Below are 22,114 nucleotides of genomic sequence, written 5' to 3'. Positions count from 1 at the left end.
ATCATGCATAGTATGCATGCTTTTATGGCTTTAATTTACAATCAAGGACAGCTTAGCTTGGAAGAGCTGTAACTGGTTTCTACCACTAGCTGCCTGCTTTGCTCTTCTCTGACCGAGAAAGACTCAGCTGCTTATGAAGCAGGTGCTAAACCTCTGTAGACCAGCATAAGGTAAAGCAGCACTCATTTCAGTTTCCTTAATACATCATCCTATAATTTGCAGTATCTTAACAGCTGCTACATGAGCAGCTGAGCTGTTCCTCCAGCAGAAGACAGCTGGGGAGGAGGAATCATGGCAGCCATCTTAATTTTAAGCATGGAATTTAGTCTCTACAGAGTCTTCAAATGTCAACATGGAATCCATAATCCCACTGCACAGCAATAAGTGTCTGTACAAATCAGCTGTGCCTAATAACTGACACAATTGCTATTCTGTTAATGCTCAATTTACCTTCTCATTTAATTTAAAACTCTCAGATTCAAAAGGTGATGTTTGTAAAATGTTGGAATAGAAAGACTGTCATCTCAGGTTCACAAAACCATTCTCTATACGATTTTTTGGGTTTTTTTTCCCTGTAGCAGCTCTACAGACTTAGCATGGGATCAGAGACAAGGTAGATGTCTGTGTCATCACCAGTAATTATGCAAGTTAGTGAACAGCTTTGTTAATTAGTGCACCAGAAACAAACAGCCTAGGTATTGTAACCCTGCAGCATTAAGAATAAAAAGTGAGTCTAAATTTAAATAAAGCTTGTTTTCTCTTTTATTAACAAGTTTTCTGGCCATAAGTTTTCTTCCAACATAGAGGAGAAATCGCTATTGCCCACCTTCCTCCATACTGATAGACTAATTTGCAGAACCTGAAAAAAAATGCCAAAGCCTATTATGATGTGACTGTTACAGGAGAGACAGACCTGTAAGAACCCAGCCAAAACTAGTTGCCATTGTATCCCTTTGAAGGACATATGTAGGTTGCACAGTGTGTTAACAGTGATAAAAATTACAGGTGCTTCATGTTTTCATTGTTTGCAGAGTGTTAGACCTACACCACAGAACGAAGCTATCACAGTACATTTCAAGCCAGTTACGTTAAAAGCCTCTGAAAGTAAATATACCAAAGTTGCAAGTATTAGCTTTGATGGTAAGTACTATTCCTCTCTCCTTAGAACTTAACAAGTGCTTCTTAAAACTTGCTGAAACTTCACAAATTGTTCTCACTCTTAAGAAAATGTTAAGGAGAAGGAAATGGAATTTCCCTATCTGAAAAAGGCTTGCCATTCTTCTAACTTCAGATATTTCCTTAGGGATTGTCTGATCATAATCTCCAAGTAACTTGCACTCATAAATAGTTATGAGAAGGAAAGGAATTCTTAATTCTTCTATTAAACATAAGCAGTATTCTTATGTTAAGACTGATTATTTAAAATGGATTGTCTAAATAGGCATTTGGTTTTGAGAGATCCTAACAAACTAGGGTGTGTTCCTCATAGTAATGTATATTAGAGTATATTCTTTAGATTGCCCTCTGATCCTTCCAAAGTTTAGAAAAGAATCCAAAATCTTATTTCTAAAAAAATTACATTTATTGGAATGCCCATGGAAATAGGGCTCTGTTATGGTTTTGAGAACTTTGCTGTAGAAGTAGTTACTTTATTTTTGCTATCTTAAATTCCTATTAAAGAAAAAGGAAGGTGAAGATGGAAAAAACCTTTTAATGGTACCTTTTCTGCAAAGATATGTGTGCCAATACTGACTTTCATTTATATCGTTATGAAAGAAGTGTTGGGTCATTTTCCTCCTACATGGTGTGACTGTAAAGACTGCGCTGACATTTTGTAGAAAGGCACCTCCATTTTTATAGAGATTTTAATCAACTGCAAGAATGCTGTTAACCTACTCAAGTGTTACTGCTATAAGATCCTAGTTGGTACTGTAAGTCTTTCTGCCTGGATTGCTTAAAAGTGAAACTTTATAGATGCAAAATGTCATTTCAGGTAGACATAATTTTAGAAGTTGTATGGGTAGAGACAAGAGGATTAGTTTTTATTATTGTTATTTATTGAATAGCACTTTAGATATTTAATAGCTTACCATTTGCAGGATGAGTGAAGTGTGTTTTAGCCTATAAATAAAGTCTGAAATAGCTCAACTCTGTCTGTGTGAGATAATATATTCAGTTTTGGAACTGCAGGGAATCGTTATATGAGGACCTACTGACTAACATTGGGTAGATCTTGGAAGAAATGGTAGTTGGGGAAAAGTGCCAAGTGAAGCTGCTTAATATATTTAAGGGATTGATTTGGTTAATTATTTTCAGTGAATCAATCAGCCCTAAATATTTACCATTTCAGTTGTCCTGATACACACAGAGTCTTTAGGGGCTGCTGGTTTCTCCTAACACATTTGAATCCCTTAAATCTTCTAGCAATACTGCTACAGGGAGGAGTGAATAACTCACATCTATTACTTCCTGGACTTACTCCATATCAGTTATGTGTTGAGATTTCCTTAAGATCCGTTTTTCTCTTCTGTATTGCTTCCCTTCTGGGCTAGCTCTGGGTTTTTATCCTTCCACTCATACTAGGCTAAAATGCTGGATCTTTTTCTTTTTGTCTGATTTAACAAACTTCTTATATTCTTGTGTGTACAGCATCAAAAGCAAAAAAAGCATCACAGTCTTCTGGGAAAATAACTGTTAAAGCAAAAGAGAAGAGCTACTCCAAACTTGAAATACCTTATCAAGCAGAAGTGTTGGATGGGTAAGCTTGCAGTAATTGACATAGTTCAAGTACTAAACCCAGTAAATTAGCTGATGTGGCAGGGAATTTAGCCTTTTTATTAGGGGGAGAGGGAATATAAAGAGGTGATATGTATATTTTTTTGGACTCTGGAGCTCATTTTGAACTGCAATTACTTGTTTGAATTTTTCTGTTTTGAAATTCGTAGATGAGATAGTCTTAGTAATACATAAGTTGATTTCAAGGCTTCATTTCAAAGTGACCTTAGTGAGTTGTTTTTCTTAGCAATTGAAGGCTGCAAATGAGACATTTGAAAAATGCAGTCTTGGAAATGTTATGGTTTTGCATTTGGCATTCTATCACTATATAAAGTAAGGGTAGAGAAAAAATACTTGATTTTAAGCAAAATATTGGAAGAACTGTCAGTTATTTATTTACAAAGTATGACTAAATTGTCTTTGAAATTCTCATTGAAATGAGGTGCAACAGAACTGACAAGAGTATTTTTAAAGGCAAACAAACTAAACCTTACCTATCAGAATTTCTTAATACTTCAGCACTTCCTTTTAGTCCACTTAATACGCTGACTGACAAATTTTCTTATTTGAATGATTTAGTTATCAATGTCTCAATAGTGCTGAAAATACAGGTTCAGCATACATTGGGATATTTACTTTTTATGCTGCTGGATTCAATGTATTCTAGCTGTTTTTTGTAGGAAAAAAATGTATTTCTCATACTGTTTTCTTTTAATAGATATTTAGGATTTGATCATGCTGCCACACTCTTTCACATCCGTGACAGTGCTACTGATTCCGTGGAAAGACTGATCTATCTAACAAACACGTTCAGTTTTGCAGTGCTTATACATGATGTTGTGTTACCAGAAGAAGCGAAACCAATGTTTAAAGTAAGCTCCATTTCAATGAACGTTGTTACCTACTGGTAAATATTTAAGAGTGCTGCACTTTAAGTTGTAACGTTGATCTTTATTGTTCACTGATCTAGGTCCAGAACTTCAGTAAACCAGTTTTAATTCTGCCTAATGAATCCAGATATATTTTTACACTTCATTTTATGCCTTCTACATCATCGGTTCATATAGATAATAATATTTTACTTATCACCAATGCTTCTAAATTTCACCTACCTGTCCGAGCATACACAGGATTTTTGGATGTAAGTATTTTCCCCCTTTTTTAGCTACTTTAGTCTAATTAGAGGCAGAATTTATAGGACTGTGCTCAAGTCGTTATTCTACTTGTATGGGAGGATGGATTTTTTTAATTTAAAAACTAATTTATTAGTTCTTTCCTTAAATAGCTTCAGTTAACACTGAAAAATTATTTTTTCTTCCCTTTAGTTCTACATAGAAAATGTAAACAGAATTTTGAGATTTTCACAGTACTTCATTAAACTTAATGCATTTGTTAATGAGCTTAGTGTTTAAGCACATTTTATATTTAAGTTATGCTAAAATACCTTTATCAATCTTTCTAGTACTTTGTCCTGCCTCCAAAAACTGAGGAACGATTTATAGATTTTGGCATATTGAGCGCAACAGAAGCTACCAGCATTTTATTTGCAGTCATCAACAGCAATCCCATAGAGGTAAAAATGGATTTATTTTTAGTTTTGCCTTTTAGAAAATTTGTGTTCGTGTTGTTACTGAAAACACTACCTTTTGGTTTTTTCAAGCTGGCTATAAAAAGTTGGCATATTATAGGGGATGGTTTGGCCATAGAACTTCTAACAAATGAAAAGGGAAATAGAACAACGATAATTGCAAACCACTATGAACTACAAAATGCTACTGCATCCGATCAGTCTTCAGTAAGTAACTCTTTTGAATCCATTGCTTAAAGCTAGATTTAAGGGGAGAGTGAGGGGGAAGAGACAAATCTTTGCAACTTACCAAATTTTCGTTTTAGCAGGGGAGAGGGAGGATAAAGCATGTAGAATTTTTAAAGTTTATTCTAAGAAGCAGTCTTATGTTAAAATGGGTTAGGTTTTGAAAGGGGAGACTTCAGAAACAGTAACCTCTGTGCTGTCATTTTTCTGGGAAGAGTAGAATTCATCACCTCAAGTTATGAGTAATTTTTGTGTTAGTAACTTATGTATTTGAACTTTTCATCTTACTGCTGACAGTTGTTCCAAATGGATTTTAATTCAGTTCAAGGAAGTAAGAGAATGTTGAGTATGTTTTTAGTGACATTTCTTTCTATGTAATGCAATATGATAGATGACTCTCTCTCTCTATGTTTACAGGTGATACTAGCATCGGGTTATTATGCTGTGTTTCGAGTAAAACTAATAGCAAAAGAACTTGAAGGAATTCACGACGGAGCTGTACAAATCACAACAGATTATGAGGTATACTTATTGTGTACTCACCGGTGTTGCCTAAATTATATGTTTAATTTTTAAGCATGAAGTTTTAAGAGTAATATCAGTGGACAGCTTGCATTCTGGAAGGGACTCTGTATCAAATGACAGTAATGCTACTTAAATTGTGTCTTCTATCAAGGAATGAAGAATTACTATAATTAACATTTTCATCTGGCTTTCAGAAATACTAGTTTAAATCTGACCTAATGATTTAAGGTATGGGTTCAGTGGCTCAGCACATCCTCAAAGCATTGGTGCATGGATCTTTTGACATAACATAGGCTGACAATGTATTTTTTGATATGCTATCAGTTATTGAAATTGAGCTATGATTTTGGAGTGGTTTTTTTTTTTCAAAACCCCATGTAAAAGTTGTTTTGGAGAAATTGCAGTTTTCTGAGAGCTGATGAAGCAGAGTTCTTACACTAAGATAAATAAGGGAAAGAAGAGCGACCAGTTAATTCTCAATTTCATATGCCTTTCCTGTTAATAAATTATTTTGCAGACAGGAGATTTTAGTACATAATGGAACATGTATTTAACGTCTTTGGATGATATATGTAGAAGAAAACCCAGACACACGTTGCTTATGAAGTCAAAAAATTACGTATAGCTTATTCTGTGGTTCTACTAAAGCTGCAGAATCCCTAAATTCTGCAAATTACCTGAGAGTTAAAGCTTTTTTAATGTGTCCACACATGTATATTGACCCATCAGTTTTAGAATCTGAAGTGTTTTATAATAGTGTTTGTTCTTACAAGTTATTCTTACAAGTTATTCTCTTGGTGGCTTTAATAATACACAAAAAGGATCTCACTGACAACCCTGCAACACTCCTTTTCCTAAGTCTTTCTCGAGATCTTACTGTGTAATGTTTTTTGAGAAGTTTGGTGTGTCCTCTTCCCTCATACTTATTTACCTTAAAGACATTACTTTGTTGGAAAGCTGGAGGACAAATCCCATTCCAGAGAAACCTAAATAATACTCCATGGGGGAGCTAATATTTTAACTATTTTTATGTTCAGTGTAAAACAGTCCTAAGTGTGAATAAGCAGAAGTATGTTTCCTGACAATATGGAATGACTGTTCTGAATATGATGATGTGTTGAGAGATTAATTCATGTCTCCATGTTTAAAATGTTTATATAAACCTAGGCTACATTAACTGTAGAATATCAGAGTTTTGTTGTTCTGTGTAATTTAGAAGGGGGAGAGACATTTAAAAGTTGAAATGCATTAAATATATTTTTTTTCTAAACTCCTGTTCTTGGTTTTTTTGTTTTTTTTCCCCCAGATTTTAACTATTCCAGTGAAAGCAGTGATTGCTGTAGGCTCACTGACCTGCTCCCCAAAACATGTTTTTCTTCCACCTTCTTTTCCGGTAAGAGAGTTGGGTTGTGGCATTAAATACTTTCTTGCTGTCCTTTTCAAAGTAAATGACTGTCTTGAATTGTTCTATGTCAAAATGCTGGAGATACTGTGCTACTGAACTGTTATGATCTGTTATGTTTCTATTTTTGGAGTGCTTTTTTTTTCCCCCCACATGTCCCAAACATGAGTTATCCCTACGTCTCCTCTACTGCCCCCTTTAATGGCGTCTTGGAATACTGATATGATTCCAAACCTCATTCTTTGTAGCTTCGTTCATGTAGCTGTGGTCACTTGGTTTGTTACTGTTTCATGTGTGTTAGCACCAAGAGTAAGAGAGAGATGAAATTGCACAAGTGCATTTTTCAAGTCTAATACCACAGACAACAAAGGCAGCTAATAGACTGACAATTTAATGTAAATTGTCCTTGGTCTCTGTGGAAGCATTATTATATTGTTTCCACACAGAAAGTAGATCTTCTCAAGGGTACAGGGTGGAGTACGTAAAAACTTTAAAGATGTGTAGGTCTACAGCTCTCTGCAAACATATGCTGTTTCCATCCCTACCCCTGCAGTAGTGCTTATTCAGTGAGTGCTGAAAGCAGCTTCTTTGCTCAGGACTACTACTCAAGCAGCAAGCTATTAACCAGAGAATACTTTCTTCTCACTTATTGTTCAGCATAACCATAAAAGCAAAGGCAGTCAAGGCATATGGATTTTTCAGCTGGTATTTCATTGAAGTCTGAACTTACGGGATTTTGAGTGAGGAATGTAATATGCTTGAACGTCTTAGAAAGACATATTGAAAACTGCAAGGAAAAAAGAAAAAGAACAAAAGGAGGTAGAAAAAGCAGTTATCTAAACAGATAAAACTAACTCCATGCATGTTAGAAATGATTTTTGTTTCCTTATTTGTCCAGCATAGTCTCAATCTGTCATAGGCCACTGCATGTTCTCACCACCTCTTCTAATAGCTTCTTAGTATCTTCTGCTTCTCTTACAGTTTGTGTACTCCTGAATAGTGATTTTTATTGGCACTTTATCAAATGCTTTACCTTGTGTCTAGTAGATAATTTTTTTTCTTTTTTTTTTTAGTTTTAAAAAGTAACATGATAGAGGAAGACAGGTCAGTCAGCAGGACTCCATTAAATCATTGCTACATTTCCCCCGTTATCCATTCCATCTCCCTTCTGATCTCTTAACTGTACTAATTGTTATGAAGTCTTTTGCTGCTCTTGAGGTCAAATGGTCATACCTACAGTTGCAAAGATCACTTACTATTTTTTGTCTTCAGGATCAGTGTTTCCTATTTGACTATATGGCTTCATGGATATTTGTTACACTGGTGCTGTATCTGTAACATTCATCTGTGAACTGCTCCATAAGCTTTTGATAAACTCAAGTAACTTAAATGTCTATTTCCCTTTCTTTCACCAAAGATAAAGCAATTTCTTTATTATTTATCCAAATTTAAATATCCTAATTTCTGGCAAGGTCATTGACCCTCTTGAATGCCACATTAAAATATTTTGTTCATTTTGGGTCCTAAGGAATTAAATTTTTAATCTCCCTTTATCATGTTCTATCTGAAATGGCTAAAGAGCTTCTCAGTGTATTTTAGTGTATGCCCAAGGTCTTAGTTATCTTGACATTTTGTTGGTTTGTTTTGGTTTTGTTGGATAGTTGTAGCACCTGTGTTTCTCAGCCCCTAAGGCCTACCTTCCTCACTGTCATCATTCATTCTCAGACTGCTCAGGTTTTTATTGGCTTCATGCACTCTACTAGTAATGTTTTCACATAATTATTTATTTAGGGGACCTTTTGGGGTGCTTGCTTTTGTTTGGGAGTAGAGATTCAGATATAATTATAACTTGGACAAGATTTTAGACTGTTTTCTGTGTTTAAGCCCCAAGCTTTTCAGAACAGTCAGCTTGATTTACTTCTGTTAGTTGATCACTTTGGTCTTTTGATACTTGAGAGTATTGTCAGCAGACTTACTTTACCTTTTTTCTTGGATTACTTTCAAAATAAACTTGTGAACACTGAATTCATGATACTCTTGAATCTAGTTGTTCTCTAATGCCTCCATTAGTTCCAAAAATATGCCTAAAATAGAATTAATTCTTCTTATTTCAGTGTTTGGTAAAGAAACTTGGCAACTCTAACATCCAGGATTAATTAAGCATCACAATTTCAGTAACACTTGCGTTTTAGTTCATAGCTATGATGTAATTCTCTTACAATTGCCTGGTTACCAGTGCTGTCTGTCTCTGTTGATAACTTTTGTGTGTTTGTACCTAAGACAGATTCCTGGTATTCTATCAAAGTTTGTTGGCATTACAATAACAGCATATAAGGGCCTTGTAAACATCAGTGTCTTGATTTAAACAGATCTTAGCTATGTTGACTTGTGCTTCATAATGGCATTTTGAGCTCACAGTGCCACCTCTCAACTCTTTTCTGATCAAAGCTCATCTTTGAGGGTCTGTATGCTAAATATTGTTCTAACTTTCATATTACTGATGGGTAAAGTTTTTTTCCCGTATCTGTTGTTTCATGTCTAAATGCTGCATAAGGGTCTTGGTAAAATAGTGTTCATTTGTCTATCTTCTCCATCTGATGGCAGATTTTTACTCAGAGTTCCATAGATGACGCTCAGAATACTTCCTATTCAGTTTAACAGGACTATACTGTTTAGAGACTTGTTTTCCCTGTAATTTCTTTCCCTCTGCAGTTGCTGCTATTGAGACTGTTACAGTATGTGACTATTTCCTGAGGCCGCTGTCAAATTTTGAGCCTGGAAAAGTGTATCTCTTCCATTTTCAGCCCTTAGCTTGGAGAAATCTTTAAAAAGTAGAAAGTACTGACTTAAGGGGAACATGGTAAAACACTAATCATATTCATTAGAAGATAGTCTTGGGTATTTGAATTTACTTGTTTTAATTATTTTATATAAATATGAAATCTTGTCACTGCTCCTGAGTTGTGTTTATTTGTTTGGTAAGTTTGGGTTTTATTTATCTTTTCCTCTATACTTGTCAGGGTTGGGTTTTGAGATAAGGTAAAAAACATGGCCACACAATCATTGATTTACAGGTAGGGGTGAGGAAGGAGCTGGAACATTGCAGTGATTCTGATTGAGACAAAAAATCGCATGTTCCATATTCAAAAGGTAAAATAACATGTGGCTCAAAGGAGGAGGCAGGCTGTAAAGGTGTGGGGAAAGGATACTTTCACTCTTTTTAAGTGTTTTTATAATTTGAGTGCCTGGTGTCTTAATTTCATTGTGATTGAGAAATAGGATTGTACTTATGTTTCTAAATGCCCTCTGTCACCTGTGGTGTTTGTAATCTGAAACTTCACTGTACTGTTTCTAATTACTAGCAACTATGTACTAGATCTCTTAGAAGGGATTTGTTTCTCTTTTGTTATAGGAGGCTCAAAGTATTGAAGTTTTTCTCTTGCCTTTCCTTCTCTGGTACTTCCTAATGTGATTATAATAAGCAGAGTGGTCATCCTAGCTCTTCAAGATACTTAAGGTGTACTTAATTTTGAAAGAGGGATGAACCATGTTTGGAAACAGGTGGAGGAGAAAATACAACTTCACAGAAACTTAGTGTTACACGTGGTATATTTTTTAAGATAGCATAGTTTAATCTCCGTTTAGCATTTCATCTGTGCTGTGATCTTTGCCAATGTGCATAAATAAAAACTTGTTCTAGGGAAAATGAATATCCTGCAGACTTTTTTTCATCTCATCTTTTCTTTAGGGGAAAGTAGTTCACCAGAGCCTGAACATAATGAACTCCTTTTCTCAGAAAGTGAAAATACAGCATATACGTTCCCTGTCAGAAGATGTCAGGTTTTATTACAAGAGGCTAAGAAGTAATAAAGAAGATCTAGAGCCAGGAAAAAAATCAAAGGTTTGGTTTTGCCTTATTTCTACATGTTTACAAGTTCTCCTGTTTCTGTGGTCATCAGAAATATTCTTTCTTCTTTCTTGATTATCTGCTCTTATCTATTTTTCAGATAGCAAATATTTATTTTGATCCTGGTTTACAATGTGGAGATCATTGTTATATAGGATTGCCTTTCCTATCTAAATGTAAGTAACATTTGACTGTAATGAAAATAGTTTTTTTTTTAAAAAGTTTTCTACTTAAGCAAAGATTTTACATGAAGAGTTTAAAAACCACGTTTTTTCTTCAAGCGGAGTCTAAAGCTCAGCACAATGTAGCAATGCAAGAAGATGCATGGGATTCTGACTGGGATTTGCATGAGAACTTATTCAAAGAATGGACAGAAATAAAAGAGAGCTCAAACCATAGGTAAGTATTTTGTCCCCATTATTTTCTCAGGCCTTAAATCACTATATAATTGTTATGTTCATTCTTATAGAATACAAGTCTTCACAAAGAGGACTGCAATATTAAGAGGGGGACAAGGAGTTAGCCTCCTCTGCAAAATGTTTAACAAGAACATTTTAAAAGTTACAATATATTCATAATTTGTTCAAGTCAAACACAACACTGAAAGTTAATAGTCACTGGAGTATACTGTAGCTCTTGAAAAAATGGCAACAGTAAGGCAGAAATTTCTGAAAATAGATCATACTGTTTGTGCATCTTCCTGCTTAATCTGTTTTAAAGCAGTAACCTCAATATCCCTCTAAGATTTCATAAGGTTTTCTATTGCAACTATTCAGAGGTTATTGCATTTCAGTGAATTATCAAATTATCTGGTATCTTTTATTGAGATTTGCCAAATAAGGTGATTAATGACTGCTATTTAATGTTTAGTACAAGTCAAATTCTGTAGGCTGCTCTGTACCTTTTAAACATCTGCCTTCTCATACATAAAGTGGTTTTATCTCCAAGAGACACCTTAGCATCAACACCAAGTGCATGTGTCTTTTGTGAGGACAGCATCCAGATTACCATTTCAAAAAAGGCATGAGTATTTGTGGAGAAGTAAAACGACTGTATGTACCAAAAATAGGGTAACAGAAGCATACCTTCTTTATTACTTTCCTTGCTATAATGCCAAGCATTTTTTAATTTCTGTTTAGCCAAACTAGTAACTTTCAAGGATTTCCTATAGCCTACTGCAAGAGGGACAGTAGAGGAAAATTCTATTAAAAACTACTGCTGAATAAATAGCAGTTCAGCTGTAATATATAATTATTTAATATTATTCCATATTTTTATACATATAAAATAACATGTAATGCCTTTTAAAGTGAGTTAAATTAACCAGCAATCTAAGGTAACTTTCAGCAAAGGAGAAACTGCTCTTTCTTGTTACAGAGGGGTTCTGATGTGGGCATTTGGACTCCCCAACGTACTTTTCTAGGTTTGAATAATAGAAATAGTTTATATATAAAGTATATAGGAAAATATAATAAATACATTTTTCATATATTTTATTTCATATAAATACTTTTTCTGGATTTTCTAATGTTTTGTTTGCTTTCCTGACTGGAGAACTCAATACTGTTAGACTTGTTTCAGCTTATGATGGAGGGCTTCTAGAAGAACAGGAATCAAGTCTATTACAGGGATTGGTTAATAACGAAGAACTTCATTCACATCTCACCCTAACTATGACTAGTTCAGGTTTGCTGTAGATTTTTTTTAAACAGGAGTGAAGGGACATGCTCCACCTATCCTTTGCAACTGGAGTACATGTACAGATTTATTTTACATTATACATGTGCAGGCACAATAAGTTTTGTGGACTGTTGCTGTCTGGACGTTTTATTGGAAACAGCCTGTAGCAGGACTCATGTTATTCCTATCCACTGTTTTTACCTTTGCAAATCATCAGATGTATTTTGGGTTGTTTTTCTTGCCTATCTGACTCTTAGTTATGTTCTCAGAATTTGTTTCTGCGACGGTAAGAGCTAGGCACTTCCTAAGGAAAGAGAGAGAAATGCAGATACTGAAAGATTTGTGATGCATTGCCTAAGTCCTTCCACATTTTTCTGCTCACCTTTACCCATAAATAGGCCATAACAGAACTTGGAATGGGTATATGTTCACAACAATATTTAAATAGAGAATATCCTCAGAATCTTTGAATTGGTCTCATGTAGCGTGTATAGTATATATGCACAGTGCTCAAGGGTTTTTTCATTTGCAGATAAATGTAATGTACCACTGTGTTCCTCAAACTAGTATTGTTTTCAGTGTGCTTTTAAACACTGTGCTTTTTCCAAGCCTTTCCTATTTTACTCCTGTAAAGTAACTTTTATAACCATTTCTCCAGACTGAGTGCTGTATTTGAAGTAGACACAGATCTTCAGAAGGATGTCCGGTTGAAAATTACAGCAGAAATGGCCTGGCCTTCCATCCTTAGTTCACCACGCCATTTAAGCTTCCCTCTTACCAACACAAACAGCTCATCAGTAAGTTATTTTGTTGATAGTATCGTTTTGTAACGGCTGCATTTTTCATAGCTGTTTCTAATTACGTTAACCGCAATGTAAACTCCACAAAAATTGTGTTTCTGAATAGGAAGAAGAAATTTTTCTAGAAAATCCAGCTGACGTTCCTGTGTATGTTCAGTTTCTTCCTGTAGCTCTCTATTCAAACCCATCCACCTTCATGGATAAAATGTTAGAACGGTAAGGATCACTTTAGAATAATTACCCCATTCTCCCTCTACAACAAAATGTATTTTACAAAGAATGCACACAGCGTTTGGCAGCTGGGTTGCTGGTAGTTACAGTTTTTGGTCACTTCCAGAATTTGAATCATCAGGCCAGTTGACAACTGAATCTGGGCTGATTGCCACCGAATGCGCATCTGTATTTTTTGCCAAGCTAAAATGATGTTTCTATGTCTTCCATAAGTATAAGAAGGAAAAGATACGGAGAATTGAATCATCCTTTCAGCTGTATATTGTTTGAGTCCTACTTTAAGTTTTTGATTTGTGCTAAAACCTTTAAGTGCAAGTGTGTCATTGATCCAGGGGCGTAAAAAAAATGCGTATCTGTTTCAGGTTTAATTTGAGTAAGCCAGCTAATTTCAATCTGAGGACTCTAGAGTTCCAGGTCTTCAGAAATTGTGTAAGTTTTTCAATACGTTCTTTGATTTTTAAATTTGAGTATTTTAAGGTTTTAATAGGAGTTGTGTTGTACAGGTCTTTGAATTTTGTTTTTAGTATATGTAAAAAATGTGATGCTTATGCTGGATATTTTCAGGGAATCAGGAAAAGTATTTCTTCAAATGTAACAATTAAAATGACACTTTTTCTGTGTGCTTACATTATAACAGGATTGCAGATGTTACAGGCAAACTACATTTATTCATTCTATTACTGATAGAGGATTATTGTAGTTCTAAAATTAGCAAAATATTGAGCTTTCCAGTGCTTTGTTCTTTATTTTAAATTATTTTAGTCACATGGACAGCTCTTAAGTGTGTGGTTTGTCACATACAGCATGCCACATCCTGAATAATTTATTTTCTTATCCAGTACATGCACTTTTCTCCTTCATTTGAAGTAAGATTTAGGTTAGCAATTTGATGCTTGCATATATCTAAAGGCAAACTTTGCAAAATACACTGTTTTTCGGTAGACTGTCCATTTTAAATTTGCCTTTTCCCTTTTTTTGTTTCACTTAGGAAAACCAGTGTTCTAAAATGTTTTAATAATTCAACATTTTGAGGGTAGAAAATGTTACATAATGGTTTAATGCTAATTTGGTGTTTCAAATATACATTTAAAAAAAATGAACTCTGTCTTCTAGGGCTTTATGAATCTACATATGTATAGTTTATCTCATTTTGGTCTTGCTCAGTTCTTCTGCTTCTTAATAAACACAGATGGTTTACTAATAAGTACAGGAATTCTTGTGCTGTTAGACCTTCTGCTTAAAAACTACGTTATTGACTAGCATGCTTCTTTATGACAAGACCAATTTTCTAGATAAAATAGTAGAATTTCTACCAAATACGTGTGAAAATTTCTTGTTTTTATAAGTGTTACTTTCTCCCCACTCTCGTAAGGTCCAGCCACTACAGAGCCCTGTAGGACTTACAAAGGGCATGGCTCGTCATTCATTTTTAAGCCTAGTATTAAAGCCTGGTGAGAGAAAGTCCGTCAAAGTAAAGTTCACTCCACTTCTCAATAAAACCATTTCATCATTAATTGTTATCAGGTATGATAGATATTTCTGAAATGTGTGAAATTTTTTATTTCTATCTAAGCTGATCAGTTGCCGAGAAGAAACTGTTGCTTTTCCAAGCGGAATTGTCAAATCATATGTGTTTGGAGGAAGATTTAATTGAAATGTAATTGTCATATATTTTACAGTAGTTAAATTGTATTCAGTACATACTTTCTAATATAAATATATAATCCACTCTTATACTTGGAGACTTGAATTCTTCAATAGATACTACACTATCTTGAAGGTAAGGACTCTGGTTATAGGTACCATTTGCAACATCAAGCTGCAATGCAAATTCAGTCCTTCTAGTAAAGACCTCTGTTTGAATAACGATTTCATTTTTTGTATCAGACATGAGACATTAATATGATGGAACACAAAAAGTTCCACTTAAATATAAGAAAAAACTATTTCACTGTTCAGGTGAGGGAGACCTGGCACAGGCTGCCCAGAGGGGTTGTGGAGTCTCCTTCCTTGGAGGTCTTTAAGGCCCGCCTGGACGTGTTCGTATGCGACCTGATCTAGGTGAACCTGCTTCTGCAGGGGGATTGGACTAGATGATCTCTAAAGGTCCCTTCCAACCCCTACCATTCTATGATTTTGTGATTCTATGATAAAATATAAAGAGTACCTCATTGGAGGTTTTTGTCTTGCAAACACTACGCCCGATACCCCACTCTTTACTGTGTGGGGAATTATCTCTAGAACTACCTTATATTGCTGTCCTCTAAATCTGGGATGTAACTTTATAGTCTCTAGAGAAGCTTGCAAGAGCAATAGACTACATGAATGTTTCTCCTTTTTCTTTGTGCACAGAAATAATTTGACTGTAATAGATGCCATAATGGTACAAGGACAAGGAACGACCGAGAGCTTGAAGGTTGCAGGCAAACCTCCTGGTCCAGGAAGTTCTTTACGCTTTAAAATCACAGAAGCATTATTAAAAGATTGTTCAGAAAGTGAGTACTATGTGAGCTACTGTGCTGAACAAAAAAGAAATTACATGTTACAACTAGAAATGTGTGGAAATATTTTTTTCCTCTGTTCTAAGTTTTAATTCCTTTAAATACATTAAAATTGCTTTTTGATTTAGGCAGAGAATTAAATATTTTACCTCTTTCATTTTAACATGAAAATTAAGAAAGAGGGAACAGAAGCCCTTCATCCACTACAAGGTCCTAGTACAGTTACTAGGATAATACCTAGTTCCTAGATTTGTAAGTCAAGTTGGATCACAAGTGAAACTTTCTGTTTTGTTTTGGTTTTTTTTGATCACATCTTCAGAATCTATATGCACATAGCCAACAGGGGAAAAGAAGTAGGGTCTGTTCCACGGTGAAAATTAAATCCCAGCCCAGCTCCTTCTCTGGGGTCAGAGGTTTTCTACTGTATGGCCCCAGGCTTGCTTCTGGGAGGAGAGTTAAGAGTACCTGTATTACCAAAGGAACTTGTAAAAGAGGTTTAACTGTATCTGATATTAAAATCTGCTTTGGTACTTTTGCAGATTTCCAGACATATTTGTGAGGTCCCATGTTAATTATCTGAGTTTATTTTGCCTTTTCTGAGGGATGAGTAAGGAAACTGCAAGTAAAGCTTAGTCATTGCCTCTAACATGGTGTGGTTTAGGGACTTTTTCTTGGCTATTAAGATGTATAGCTCAGCCATGGATTTTATGTTTTAAGACACAAGCTTACAAGCTCTCGTCACACTGGGAGTTCTCACAGAATACCACAACAGTAAGCAGTACATCAAAGAGCTTTTGCAGCTTAGGTGAATTTTTGTGAGGCAGCAGCACTATCAGAGGTTTAGGGGGTTGTGGTTTTTCTGGAATTCTCTTGTATAATTCTCTGGAATTATACAAGTGCCCTATCTTGACAGTGGTGAGGATCTGGCGTCAAAGATCTGGTTTTGTAGGTTACATAAAGATTTCTATGGGCTTCACTAGTCTCATTTTGTGCTGTAATACTGACAGAAGTCTCTTCTACCTTAGAATATAAACATAGTGAAGGGTATTTGTTCAAGCATAATACTAACCACTCTACTGTTTGTTTCTAGAAATGAAATACAGAGAACCAAATTTCACACTGAGAAGAACATTTAAAGTGGAAAATACAGGGCAGCTCCAGATTAATGTGAAAACTATGGAAATCAGTGGCTATACATGTGAAGGATATGGATTTAAAGTAGTTAACTGTCATGAGTTTGCACTAAGTGCCAATGCCTCTAAAGACATTGTCATATTGTAAGTGACTTTTCTTACATCTAAATGGAGTCTTAACATTAGAAATTCTGTTTTAGAGGAAAGCTCTTGTTGGTTAAATTCTGAGGTTTTTACTTAAGCTCTGAGTGTTTGGGGTTTTTGTAATACAAAGATTTTTCTCTCTTCTTGCAAACACTATTTGATTTTTAAATTACTTCAGGTTTTTATGACTGACTGTAGTATTACATTTATTACTATCCAGTAAGTATAATTTACTGAGTTGGAATAGTGTTTCTAAATGATTTTTTTTTAAATACATTTCCTTCATTTTATTTCTGAAAATACATGAGAAGTAGATTTGTATATGTTTTTGGTGCATTGCAGTATATAGAAAAGAGCCTTTAGACCAAAGATTATCGTAATAATGCACAGCATTTTTGCTCTGAATGTTTTGTCTGCTGCCTTAATACTAGTGATTGTTTAATTCTGTCAGTTTTTATTATAAAAGATCTCTGCGTCAAAGACTGATCTTTTACCACAGTTGACTTCACATCCAACTGTTCAGAATATAGTATCTAAAAAGTTCAGAAGGTGCTTTTGTTCTGTAGGAGGATGTATGAGATTACAGGCAACAGGCAGCAAAAAGTGTTTGTGATGGGAACATAGTGGGAATGTTTATGAAAAGATATTGATGACTTAAAGCATTTAAAACTTCCTAGCTCACATAATAGTTGGTTGTATTGCTTACAACTGTTGGGTTGGGTTTTTTTCAGCGTTCATAACTTTCTTCAAATTTCATCAAAACTTAATTTCAGTTATAATATATCTTCATATAGTATATAAAAGGTAATCTAGTATCAGATACATTAAGCATTGGTGTTTATGAACTTAGTCAAAGACATCTTTTGAGGTATTTGAAAGGTACTTACAAGTATTTTTAGGCTATTTGCATGAGTGATTATTAGTTGGACTACTAAGGCTATTTGTTATAAATAGTGGAGTTGGTTTTTTTGCTTGTCAGGATTTTTGAGTTTGGTTTGGGTTTTTAATTTGTGAATAATTTACCTCAAACTTTTGTGTTGTTCAAGTGAAACATTCTAATGCACTTCACTTCCAGGTTTACACCTGATTTCACTGCTTCCAGAGTAATACGTGAATTAAAATTCATCACTGCAGGAGGCTCTGAATTTATATTTATCTTGAACACATCCCTTCCGTATCACATGTTAGCAACATGCGCAGAAGCACTACCCAGGCCCAACTGGGAACTGGCACTGTACATAATCATCTCAGGAATAATGAGGTAGTGTGTATATATTTGTTCTTACTGGGGAGGGGGGGGTGTGTGTACACGAGCTGCCATCGCTTGAATACAGCTTGGAGAGAAGTATTATATGTATTCAGTGCATGCTGTGATTGCTGTAAAATGAAGTGGAAAAGGGGAACAAATTAATAAATGCTGCTAGGGATTGAGTGTGAACAGTTTAAGGCTGAGGGATACTGAATTTCAAACTGAGAACAAAATAATATAGTTCTTTGGCCTATTTCCTTGAGATACAGACTCCTGTTAACCCTGGTAATGTGTAGGTTTGGATAAATAATGAAGCCAAACTTGAATCATATTAGGTATTAAAGCACTGTTAACCATGAATTCCCATAGAAATTTAAGCATCCTTCTGAAGTATTTTGCTTTAGAGAGATATGAGGCAGTGACTGTAATGAGCTTAGCAGATGCCATGGATGAATTTCACTGTGCTGCCGCTTGTATGTGACAGACAGCTGGTGATACTAATAATGGGATTTCTGAGAAGCTGAAGGGCATTGTTTGCAATGCTGCACACTCAGAGGTTACGTAGTAGCATATTAATGCACTTTTTTCTCAGCAAAAGGATGTGTGTTAGCTACAGCTAGTTGAAATATGAGTTGAAATTTTCACTGTGTTTTCTTAGCCTAACCTTTGTCTATCTTAGTTTGTTTGAAATCCAAGCTCATAAACAATGTGTCCCTGCTCATCTCTTGGATGTGAGACTTTCCCACACTGAGAAAACCAAAGCATAGAAGCCTACAAGTATAAGCTGTTATTTATCAGTAACAACACATGCTGTTTTCCTTTTTCATTAGTGTTAAGCTTCTAATCTTAGCATGAGATAGATTGCTGCTATAGATGTCTCTCTATAAGTGGTGTTTCTGTGTGCTGCAAATCCAAAGCATTATCACAAATATGTCATATTCCTGCTTTTTTTTTTTTTCATTTTAAGATAGTGGCTCTTCCAGTTTGCTGTGCTTCATTGCATAAATGTTCGTCCAGGCTGTCTTTTCTTCTAGGGATTGATAAAAGAAATGCAGAAGATAAAGTTAGTCTATTTCATTTTCTTTTTTGACTCTTCACTTTCCTAAGTAATGCAGTATTACTTAGAAAATGGCATTTTCCGAAGTAACAGCAAAATTTCTGTCAGTTAAGGACTTTTGTCTCTTGACTATCACTGCATTACTTAGGAAAGTGCTGAATAAGTACTTAAGTGGGTTTTTTCTGTATATTTGCTAGACATTTATAAGCTGAGTTTCTCTTTACTTTGACAGAGTGAATAATGCTTGTCAGCTTGTAAGAGTAGTTTGTGTGGGTAATTTTACATGTACTGTATTTGTTAATTAGGCTTTACAAAAAAATACAGAACACTAATTTTTTCCCCTCTGTCTTTTTTTCTTACAAGTACAAAGACCCCTTCTTAGCAGCAAACTAGAGAAGAGTCCTAATGTAACCATTTCATAATATTCCAAGGATCCTGTTAGAGGCAGCCAGCCTCTAACTTTTAGTATGCTGTCATGTAGGGGTTTGCTATTTGCCACTAAAACAATACCTCTATGTTGTTGCAAAGCTATATCTGTAATTTCTAGGCATGAGCAACTAGGAGTTTGTCTAGTTCATCTTTTTTATTTGATAAGGTAGTGTTTATTCTCTAAATCCCTTAAATCACTATTGGTTTAGATTGTTACCATACTTCTGGCTCAAAGTTCAACTTGATAGACTATGTGCAAACACAACAAAAGAGCCAGTCCTTTTTGTGATAAGCATGTGTGTGCTCCAGGATAAAACAGTGAGGGGAAACAGGGATGTACCAAGATGTCTAGATCGTGTAACTCCCTCACTATGCGGTGTTCCTCACAGGAATGGGCTTTGTAATTTAAATTACATGAACACTTCAGGCTAGTTATAGTTTTCTTTTTTTTCCAATAACAACTTTTGTTTAAATATAAAAACTTAAACCACCACTGCTGCCACTACCACCACACCAAACCAGAAAATGCAGTTAAAAAGACCACAGAACAAAATCTGTTCTGACTTTCATTTCAAAAGTGGTGTTACCAAAGTTGGCTTACGTAGAGGCCTGACCCAGAGAGTGGCAGAGGAGAAGTCCTCAAGGTGACCTTTGTTCCAGCCTCCCCTGTACATCCTCTCTGCAGCCCAGCATTGATACTGCGAGGGGATTGCTGTGGGACTGAAGGAGAAGAATGCACTCAGCCCATCAAAACACTGTGTTACTCCATCCCGAGTTTTTGTGGTGCTATGATGATAGAGATGTGGTGATACTCTTGTTGGTATCAGTCTCTGAAGCTTTCCCGCAGTATAATGGGTTACAATTAACAAGTGAAAGAGATTACAACCCAGAGGTAATTCCATTTTTGATGGCACAGCACCCAAGGCAAGCATTACTCATTTGAATATCTGTCTTGTGTAAGCTTGTCTGAAAAATTACCCCATTTCTTCAACTTTTCTGTCTCTTGTTAACATCTTGGATGAAAATTGTCTTTCCTACTTTCTAATATCTGGTTATGCATCTAGAATCCTTTTTAATCCCTGAGGCAGGGAAAAAAGCACTGATAACCAGTTACCAACAGCCGACTTGTCTCCAGAGTTGCTTGTGTTTTTCAGGAGAGTTGAAAATTAGAAGATGATACCTAGACTAGATTCATTTAGCTAAAATTAAGCAAGGGGGATCTCATCTTTTTATGTGAATTGGTGCTGATTTTCATACATTTGTCTTAGAAAAACTGGCAGTCGGAACAGGGGGAAGAACAGAAACTAATTCAATAGCTAATTTAAAGTTCTTTCATAAAATTTCTAAGGTCATAGGCAAGGAAAGCTTTAGTCATGGTTATTGTGTCTCCTCCTCCCAAAACTCCCACCTATTAGAAGATTAAATCAATAGCAGTGTGGTGAAGGTCTCTGCAGTAGTTTTCCTGCTTCATTCAAATATATAGTTCACTGCAGTGCATTATGTAAGCAGAGGACTTCTAAACACAGTATCACAGCAGAAGCAGGTAGTTGTAAAACTTGAAATAATGCTCTTAAAATTTACTTGTCTGAGCAGCAATACAATTCTATGCAGTGGGTCTGTGGTTTTGAAATGGAATTGTACCAAGGAGCTGTGAAAGCTGCTGACCATTTGGATGCCATTTTAATATTTTGATTGTATATCTTTTTCTTTTGGATTAAAATTCTTGGTAATTGTGTGTCAGACTTGTGCCTCTTCCATTCTCAGTGTTAGTGGTGTTTATATCATGCTAGACTAGTGTATTTAATGTTTCTATCAAAGTAGCCGTTTGGATGTAATTTTCAGCTTTTCAGCACAAGATAAAGACTTTTTGTCTTGTATTAGATTCCTTAACCTTACAATGCTCAGAAATACTTAAACCACTGGCTCACTTCTCTGCAGTGTACTCTTCCTCTTGGTAATTGGAACGGCCTATCTAGAAGCTCAAGGAATTTGGGAGCCATTTAGGAGACACCTGTTGTTTGAGACCTCAAACCCTGCATTTGATATGGGAAGACCACTTGATCTCAGAATATCTGGAATTTCATCTGATGGAAAGTAAGTGTATGTTTAGGGGTTTTGAGGAATATTTTCTCTTCCCTTCTCCCCCTCTCGCCACCTTGATTAGTTTTAAGGCCAGTAAGAAAGTAGTACCAATCTGTAGAACAGGTGAATGGATAAAGATCCTCTCAGTTACTTATTAAAAGATAGCTTGGATAATAAGATGGATTTTGTGATTGTGAGGAATATTCATCTTTTGGAAAAAAAGAAAGGAAGAAAAGAACCCAACCAGAACCGAACGCTGTCAAGTTTCCTGTAAATATTCTGGAAGATGAAAGGTATAGACTGCAGAAAAATTGCAGGCCAGAAGATCCTGTTTTCAGTGTCTTAAGTCAGAAGAAGATCTCCTTTTCAGTGTTCTCTTCAACATA

The 22,114-nt window shown here is 35.4% G+C and overlaps 1 protein-coding gene across 1 annotated transcript in view; it reads left to right on the top strand.

Annotated features, from left to right (window-relative positions):
• The window catches only part of TMEM131 (transmembrane protein 131), a 96,594-nt gene that overhangs the window by 59,947 nt on the left and 14,533 nt on the right, over positions 1-22,114 (top strand). The window contains exons 12-30 of the mRNA XM_061998021.1: positions 1,032-1,140; positions 2,650-2,758; positions 3,494-3,647; positions 3,746-3,916; positions 4,238-4,348; positions 4,436-4,570; positions 5,006-5,110; positions 6,420-6,506; positions 10,264-10,416; positions 10,523-10,598; positions 10,704-10,821; positions 12,761-12,899; positions 13,009-13,118; positions 13,496-13,562; positions 14,506-14,657; positions 15,486-15,628; positions 16,725-16,911; positions 17,987-18,172; positions 21,585-21,740. Of these exons, the coding sequence (XP_061854005.1) occupies positions 1,032-1,140; positions 2,650-2,758; positions 3,494-3,647; positions 3,746-3,916; positions 4,238-4,348; positions 4,436-4,570; positions 5,006-5,110; positions 6,420-6,506; positions 10,264-10,416; positions 10,523-10,598; positions 10,704-10,821; positions 12,761-12,899; positions 13,009-13,118; positions 13,496-13,562; positions 14,506-14,657; positions 15,486-15,628; positions 16,725-16,911; positions 17,987-18,172; positions 21,585-21,740 (2,468 nt within the window). The remainder of the gene's footprint in view (positions 1-1,031; positions 1,141-2,649; positions 2,759-3,493; positions 3,648-3,745; positions 3,917-4,237; positions 4,349-4,435; positions 4,571-5,005; positions 5,111-6,419; positions 6,507-10,263; positions 10,417-10,522; positions 10,599-10,703; positions 10,822-12,760; positions 12,900-13,008; positions 13,119-13,495; positions 13,563-14,505; positions 14,658-15,485; positions 15,629-16,724; positions 16,912-17,986; positions 18,173-21,584; positions 21,741-22,114) is intronic.

Source organism: Colius striatus, chromosome 1 (genome assembly GCF_028858725.1).
Source record: "Colius striatus isolate bColStr4 chromosome 1, bColStr4.1.hap1, whole genome shotgun sequence".
Taxonomy (NCBI): domain Eukaryota; kingdom Metazoa; phylum Chordata; class Aves; order Coliiformes; family Coliidae; genus Colius; species Colius striatus.
Note: the sequence above shows the minus strand (reverse complement) of the source record. Positions and strands in the feature narration are given on the sequence as shown.